We start from the raw sequence: 8,922 nt of genomic DNA, 5'->3' as shown, positions 1-8,922 counted from the left end.
GTAATTTGGCAAATGATAATATTGTTTCAAACTTCGCTGATGTTTTTGTGTGTAAAACTTTTTTATGGAGACATAAGAATAGAATAAATGTAAATACACGTAGATAGTTTACATAAAATTACTTATTATGTAGGTACCTACTTATCTGTTAGTAGGATTTATCATAAATTTGTTACTTTATTTAAATCGTATGTAAATCTTAGGTATACCTATACCTAACAATAAACTAACTAATTTATAACTGAAAAAAAAACTGTCTCTAAAATACACATAGCAGGATTTTTTTCTCTAGATACTTTCTCTTTAATGTCTTTCTTTTGCTTACATATTATTCTATACAGACATTCTTGAACTCTGAAAACAATTCATAACTTTCGGGTGCAGTTGCGCAATAAAACATTTTTATCATAAACAGTCTTGATTTATTATATTCAACAGTAAGTTCCATAAAGACATAGTGCCTTGAGGAACGACATAATAAATAAAATAAAAATAAATTATTTTGATAACTACATCGTCGAATCGCATGTGCCATTTTTTTTCCAAAAATTAGGTATTATACTGGAAAAGGTACAAAATCTAATAACACTTGAAATTATGAAAAGTAGTCATTCTAAATAGTTGCAATAGTTACTGGAACGTTCTTGGAATGTTGACATTAACCATTTTAATTTTGCCAACTTACGAAATAATTAATTACATACAAACAAATGGAAAATTAATCTTTTCTGATTATAGAAATGTAACACTTTTAAGACACTTTTACACTTCTTCGAATATTTACGTTGACCATTTTAAGTTTGTCAATTTATCCAACACTTAACAAACAAACAAATAGGAAAATGTACCTACTTCACCGATCATAGGAATGTACACTTTTAAAATTACGGAACCCTTATTTACTTTTAATTTTTTGCTGTGAAACCTTCGACCAAACCAAAGTATTTAACTTTTCTCCCAAAATATAAAAAACTAGCGCTATGCTACAGCTTATAGTAATAAACACTACCCTAGCAGGCCAATTCAACACATTAAAAATGGGATACACCCACGAATTGGTCTCGAAATAAATATAATGGAACCATAAAGTGTATGTTAAATTAAAAGCAAGAACTATTAAAAATCCTGTTGCTTTGGAGGGGTACCGCCTGTAGGTAAATGTAAGTTCTAACGTTATAAAGATTAAGACAAAAGTATGCATAGTATGGTTTGCCCAAGACGGGAACTCCTTCGCGACATGGTCAGGGAAAATCAAGTCCTTGTCCACAGCGTATATACCCCAGAAGGCGCATGCGACGTAGAAGGCTGTGGGGAAGGCGAGGATGAAGAGCTTGTCATTGATGGACCGGAGGATGGAATTCTGTTTTGGGTTGGCTACGTTCGTGCCGACGTAATCGTTCAGGACAGCGATGGTGAAGTATGTCGTTTGCATGCACTGGAACAATAAATAAACATTTAAAACGAGAGAATTGTCACACATTTTCTTTTACATTAAAGACGAAACGGAGTCTACACTACGAAGTGCAAAATTCGAACTTCGTATCTTGCCATCCCGCTGACGCTTAGATTACTTAATACAAGAGTGAGAGGGACGGTACGAACTTCGATTTTCAAATTTCGTACTAGCCCTCCTTTCGAATTGGAAACTACAAACACCATTGAATTGCTTCATAGTTTCCCACGGTGGTAAGTTTTAGCGCGAGCAAAGCTCGGTCGCCCAGGTACTATATAAATGTCATTTTACAAGTACATAAGTAATCAACTGTCATTTTTTGGGTTCCGCAGTCAAAATGGCAAAAACTGAACCCTTATAGTTTCGCCAAGTCTGTCTGTCTGTCACTTGTAATCACTCTATAATAGCTTGCCAGTAGAGTCGTGTGTCATCATTTAGAGCATCGTAACCGCTTATCCACTTCTGCTGCTGACTATACCTCAACTTTTATAAATTGTGTTTGTTTCTCTATTTTTGTATAATAAAAAGTTTACGAAAACACTATGGGGCTGTTTCACCACCCATTTATTAATTTTAACTGACGGATAAATTTAATCAATGGATGGTGAAACAGCCCCTAAATATCGTAATAACATGCACAAGCTTGCAGGTGGTAGGACCTTGTGCAAGGTCCGCCCGGATTGCTACCACCATCTTGCTCGCTAATCCTGCCGTGAAGCAGCAGTGCTTGCACTGTTGTGTTTCGGCGTGGAGAGTAAGACAGCCGGTGAAATTACTGGCACTTGAGGTATCCCATCTTAGGCCTCTAGGTTGGCAACGCATCTGCAATACCCCTGGTGTTGCAGGTGTCTATGGGCGGTGGTGATCTCTTACCATCAGGAGACCCACTTGCTCGTTTGCCATCCAGTCGAATAAAAAAAAAAAAAAAAGCTATTAATATATTTAAGAATGTAAAAACTATCACTAAATTAACCTACCTACTGTCACTTACCTTGTAGGGACGCACTGTTTTGAAATTGAACTTTGTGGTTTTTTGAATAAACAATTAACTTAAACCATAATTGCTTATCTTACAAAACAATCAGGTTTTAGGTGCAATTTTATATGTTTGCCATGGTATTTCGTCATACTCGGTCCAAAGTCTAAACTGTCACTTAAAAATGTTGGCATGTATTATTATAATAACCGGAATAGGTAAATACGATTTTTACAATCTAAAAATTGTGTTGTTGGCATTACTAATGTCATCATCGTCATCATCCCAGCCTATATACGTCCCACTGCTGGGCACAGGCCTCCTCTTAGAACAAGAGGGCTTGGGCCATAGTTCCCACGCGGGCCCAGTGCGGATTGGGAACTTCACACACACCATTGAATTGCTTCGCTGGTTTGTGCAGGTTTCCTCACGATGTTTTCCTTTACCGCAAAGCTCGTGGTAAATTTCAAATGTAATTCCGCACATGAATTTCGAAAAACTCAGAGGTGCGAGCCGGGGTTTGAACCCACGACCCTCAGCTTGAGAGGCGATAGGTCAAACCACTATGCCACCACGGCTTTTTATTACTAATGTGTTATCCTTTAAATATGGTCTACTTTACATATTCAAATTAGGCAGGCAAATAACTATACTCAAAATCTTTATTGTTTTCGATGTTGTAAAGATAATCTGAAAAAGTAGGTGCAGTTTCCAAATCTTACTTGTAGGTAAGGTACAGCAATATATGTACAGTCAAGTGCAAAGATATCGACACGGCCAAAGTTACAAAAATAAGTATACACGACTTTGTGCACTTAACATTAAGATCGTGTATAAGTACATATTTTTGTAACTTTGGCCGTGTCAATATCTTTGCACTTGGCTGTACATAGTCTAACTCTTACTAACAGCAAAAACACACCTCAAACTTCAGACAGTTGATTATTATGATATTCAAAGTCAGCGTCAAAATTTCTATATGTAAGTATTCAATTTAGGCTCCAGCACTTATGAATGTCCAAAAATCATCTGCTAATAAGGAACTCTACGGTGTATATATTTTTAAAATAGATCTACAAGTTATTAATTGACTTACATTACTTTAAATACAAGTATGCAATGATATGTTTTACACAGTAGATTCGCTATTTGAAGTAAGGGGATTCCGAGCATCCCTGTTATTATATAAAAAAACACTTTTCTAAGAGAAAACAAGCAGAACCAAGGAATGACAATATTATTAAATATCTTTCCCACTCCAGCATCCCACTAGGCAATGACCTATCATATCAATAACCACGAATTAAACCATTCATCAATAGCGTAACGAAACTGAATGGTTCTTTCAATTCAATCGACACATCTAAAGATATTTAGAATACAACTTACCAGACACCAGAACGTCAAAAATGTAGTACGTCCTTTCAATGGATAGCTCTCCAAACCCTTAGGGAATGGTATATTTATAAAATTCTGGTCGTACCACACCGTGTACCAGTACAACGAAGCAACAGTCAAGTGGTATAACCTTAACAACATGTTGACACTAGCACTTTACTATACTTCACCGTTTGACGGCTGCACGACGAATGACGTGACTCCATTCTGGTTTGACGAGCTGATTACGTGCATGACTGGTAATTTTATTGATAAAGCTTGTTAAGGCTGAGTTTGTGACTTTAAACATTTGTTATCGTCGTTCTATCGCTGCTCTGTGGTACCAGTATCCTGTTTCGAAGTCTGCTGACTTGGCTTCAAGTGTACTAATATTGGCTATTACAGTGATTGTACTTAAATTTATCATGAGTAGGTTCTGATATAAGTACCGCAAGGTTCTCTATCGTTTGCCCGAATTTCATATGCCCGAATGTATCGTTTTCTAGAATTTTCATTTGCCATAAAGTAATTTATTTCTGAAATAGTAATTTCTTCAGAGTTGATATTAAACTAACCTAACCTAACCTACTGCATTCTATATGATGACATAAAGAAAAATGCTGAAAACAGCACGGTTCTATATATTTTATGGCAAACGATGGTATGGCAAGTGAAATTCGGGCAAACGAAATTAGGGCAAATAAAGGTAAACGGTACCGCAAGCAGAATCTATCGACTATCAGCTAAATAAAAGCAAAAAGGCAGGTAGAGTCTTCTTCGCCCTCGATATTTGGTATCGATGAAGCTATCTTCCTGGGTCCTAGTGAACTTTTTAAAGTATAAATTAAAAGGTAATAGGTAGTTCGATTTGTAGTAGAAATTGTTCCATAAAATAATTAAAATCTAAAATAATAAATAATTAAGATATGAAATAATTAAAATTGCTCGAATTGTTAATTGAATTTGAAATAATTAAGCCTCGTGTCTGGAAAATTGTTTAGCAGTAGGTACCCTACCTTCCGTTATTGCTGACTTGTACTTTTTTCTAGCAATTTTGATGTTTTTTTTTTGTTAGCTGGTGCTTCGCATGTGGTCCCATTTGGTCAAGATCTGAACAGAAGTCTTGGAGTTACTTTTTTATTTTATTTAATACGTAAATTGAGTGAGAAGGCGGCTGTCAGGGAGGAATGGAGGCGTATTGTTAAGCTTGCTACCAGCACCTAGAAAATGATGACCACGACCACTCTGTCAAGAGTGAAACGACGAAGAAGAAGAAATTGCGTGAAAATACCTACAATAATGTGGTAGTGACTTCCGGGTAGTCCGTCCAGGATCGTCTCCACAGGACGGTTAATGGCATCGGCTTGAAATTTAATATACAAATGTAGTTTGGGTAACAATACAAGGACAGTCAGCAAAAAATAGCTTGTATCTATTAAAAATATTTTTTTTACTATAAACTTATTTTTCTACCCGAAGCAAACAGGTAGGCGTGGTAACTTGGTGGAAGAGAGCGAAGAAAGGTGCGATGAATTACTTCAATTTCTCAGGATGTAAGAAAGTTTTCAGCTCTGATGAAAATATTTGCCGAACAATCATTTGTTTTTAGGGTTCAACACTTCAAGTGGAAAAACAGAAGATGTAAGTACAGGGTCAAATTATTTCCTAATTCGTTTATTTTAGCATTAGAAAAAGGGGTAAACAGTCTTGACGAGTCTTTTATCGATTAGGTACTTATGAAACCAAAAGAATTAAGAATTAATACCCATTACTGTGACTTGTTTTTCAAAAGTGTTTTTCAATATAAGATACGTCAAGAGCGCTTACATTATTTGTAATGCAATGCTAAATTAAAAATAAACGAAGCGTCTACCTATTGTATAGTCGAGTTGTGTGTAGCATGGTAGAATTGTATTTAATTTGTAATTGCGTAATAATTTTATTTCTCTTGACATTACTCAGTTTAATTTAATTTTGTTTAATTGATATAATATGTAATTATTTTAATGAAATTTGTGTGACTTAATTGACATTAGATATAGATATATTATTTAGATTAAGACTTTTGCGTGCCATATTATGGCGGAGCATGCATTCATGTAACTGCACCCACCTATCATGTACAAGTAACACCTGTGATGTTCCAGCAAAATAAATCATTTCATTTCATGAATTAAAGTCCTCGACCGTACCTTAGTGTGGAGGATACCACACACAATAGAGAAATCTCTCTCCAGGCGAATGTTATGGCTGAATCGTAACGTTACGAGATAATCGAGATATACAGCTCTACTGTGACAGACAGGCAAACATACAGACAGACGGACAGCGAAGCGACTGTGATAGGATTCCGTTTAACACCTTACAAAAACTGAAAATAGCTTTTTACTTACACATTCCAAAAAAAACTTATATTAATTAATCTTGTTAGCCTTAATCATTTTCAATAATTCAATAAATAATATTTTTTTAATTTTCAATAAAGATCCGAGTTACAATAATTTTCATACATGAAACCCTCGGCGCGCGAGTCCGACTCGCACTTGACTGACTTTCCTTGTATAGTAACCGCTGACTTTGGGCTGACTTTTTTCATCTCCGGGTCGGCTAGATAACGTAAGAAAAAGGTCATTGATAACTTTAACCTCTTGTTTTTATATTGATAAGTATTCTATATCCGGTTGGCGTGATTGTGGTAAGATATAATCTTATTTGGTTATAATTATGAACGGGTGATTCTGGTTGAAATTTACCACGAGCTTTACGGTGAAGGAAAACATCGTGAGGAAACCTGCACAAACCTGCGAAGCAATTCAATGGTGTGTGTGAAGTTCCCAATCCGCACTGGGCCCGCGTGGGAACTACTGCCCAAGCCCTCTCATTCTGAGGGGAGGCCTGTGCCCTGCAGTGGGACGTATATAGGCTAGGATGATGATGATGATTCTGGGTGAACATTCGAACGTTTCGATCGCTCTGTTAAACGTCACCATCCCATGTTTATTAGCACAACGGAAGGAAAAATCGCAGTTTTTGATCACGATAGATTTAACATCGGTATTTTCTTTCGTTTTTTTTTTCTCTAAGCACCATCTCCTTTAATAATAGTTGCTGAAACGTTAATGACGAAAAAACCGTCCAAGAGTGAGTTGGACTCGCGCACGAAGGGCTCCGTACCATTATCTACATACCCCCTTATTCATAAACGACAATCAAACCTATTTTAGTTAAAATGCCGCTAAAATTCGTTTGTCCTTATCTGTCACTTCGACATTTGTATTTGTTAGAAAGGGACAAAGCAAAGGGACAAACGCCATAAAAAGGAAAAAAAAAAAGACAAAGCATTTGTTAGTTAACATAGGCTTGTTAAGTTTTATGAATAAGGGGGTTAGACACTGGCAAAAAAACACGTTTGTTGCATGGGAGCCCCCCTTAAATATTTATTTTATTCTGTTTTTACTCGTAGTAGAACGTACGTACGTCTCGTTTCGTCGTAGTAGTCTGAGAATCAGAAATCCAGACTGAAGATTTGCCAACGAGCTATGGAGCGCAGCATATTAGGGGCCAAAAGGACAGACCGTATCCGGAACACCACATTGCGCTCCAAGACTCGAATAGCTGATGTTGGAAAAGCGACCGCCAAACTTAAGTGGGACTGGGCCGGGCATGTCTGCCGGATGCACCCACAAAGATGGGCGCACAAAGCCACATGGTGGGTACCACATGACGGGCACCGACGGCAAGGCAGGCCGAGGCGGAGATGGCGAGATGACCTGGACGCGGAATTGAGTGAGTGGCCAAATATAGCTCTGGATAGGGAGATGTGGAAGTCAAGAGGAGAGGCCTTTGCCCAGCAGTGGGACACAGTTATAGGCTAAATATAATATAATAATAATAATAATACTCGTAGTAGTTGTTAGAGTGGGAACAGAAATACATAATCTGTGAAAATTTCAACTGTCTAGCGATCACAGCCTGCTGACAAACGGATGGACGGACAGACAGCGAAGTCTTAGTAATAGGGTCCCGTTTTTATTCTTTGGGTACGGAACCCTAAAAACGCCATAAAATTAATATTTGCCCTTCTACATTGATGAGCAAAAGTAGAAGTCACTTTCCATACAAAATTATTTCAAAGTTTAAATTTCTTTATTCAATTTAGCTATTACGAGCACTACTGAATGTCAAAAAAAATCTACCACCGGTTCAGAAAAACCTTTGTTGAGAAGAATCCGGCAAGAAACTAAAATTTTAAGACAAGTATTAAGTTATTTTTGTTTGTCAATGGTTTCTTGAGCAATAATTGCGCCAGATGCATGATTTCGTTGTTGCTGGAGATCAGCAATGAGCTTGCGCCAGATGCACGAGTTCGTTGTTGATGGAGATCATTAATTAAACTCACCTTGGTTTCGTACTCAAACAGTGCCCTACAGGACCCTCTTGCCGCTCCTGTCTGTCCGTCTGTTTTTCATAGCTCAGTATTCTTAATAATCATACTTGCGAATGTAACTTTCTGTCTGTCACCTTTTCAAGTTTAAACCGCTGAATTTAAATGAAATTCGGCATGGAAATATTTTGAGACCCTCGGAAGGGCGTAGGATCGTTTTTATTCCGGAAAATTGCCTAATTCCCGCTTTAATTTCCTAGAAAACAAAGTTATCGTTATCATTTAAACGGTTCGTCATACGAAAAACGTGTTTTTTTTTATTATTTAAATGGGTAGACACTTGAACATTTCGGTTTATGTTAACCACGACTGCTATAACAACAAATACCTAATTATGTTTCAGTGGGTAGGGTTTCATGTACGGGATTTTTTTAATTTTAGATAAATAAATTAAAAAGGCGGTTCCCATACCAGAAGTTTTCATTTCGGTACTGTTGTAGCCATGGTGCAACGAGGTTAGTGAGCAAAGGTTTACTTCCTCTAAGGAGCAAAGTCTTAAGCGGTCACTCCGCTCAATAAAGGCTTACCGTATTATCATGTGCCCACACGGGCTAAGCCGAGCGTGCCACGAACTAGCACGAAGAAGTATGGTGACCACGAAGTTACTTGAACTAGAGACTGGCTTTAATTTGCCTTCTGGCTGAAAGACGTGTGGGGCCACTCATAAATTAG

The 8,922-nt window shown here is 37.2% G+C and overlaps 1 protein-coding gene across 1 annotated transcript; it reads right to left on the bottom strand.

Moving 5' to 3' along the window:
• Window positions 1–398: 398 nt before the first annotated feature.
• Window positions 399–4,030, bottom strand: LOC141426177 (androgen-induced gene 1 protein-like). Its single transcript, XM_074085033.1, has 2 exons — window positions 3,819–4,030; window positions 399–1,435 (listed from the first exon to the last, which is right to left on the bottom strand). Exons 1-2 carry the CDS (start codon window positions 3,966–3,968, stop codon window positions 896–898), a joined length of 690 nt encoding a protein of 229 aa, XP_073941134.1. The 5' UTR covers window positions 3,969–4,030; the 3' UTR covers window positions 399–895.
• Window positions 4,031–8,922: the final 4,892 nt, after the last annotated feature.

This window comes from Choristoneura fumiferana, chromosome 3 (genome assembly GCF_025370935.1).
Source record: "Choristoneura fumiferana chromosome 3, NRCan_CFum_1, whole genome shotgun sequence".
Lineage (NCBI taxonomy): Eukaryota > Metazoa > Arthropoda > Insecta > Lepidoptera > Tortricidae > Choristoneura > Choristoneura fumiferana.
This window is presented reverse-complemented; position numbering and strand designations above follow the sequence as displayed.

Bases quoted from the DNA above. Each gene is read 5' to 3' on its own strand.
- LOC141426177 (XM_074085033.1), bottom strand. From the start codon at position 3,968: ATGTTGTTAAGGTTATACCACTTGACTGTTGCTTCGTTGTACTGGTAC. The intron at 1,436-3,818 runs GTAAGTTGTATT...TTATTGTTCCAG, and splicing joins TTTTGACGTTCTGGTGTCTG to TGCATGCAAACGACATACTT.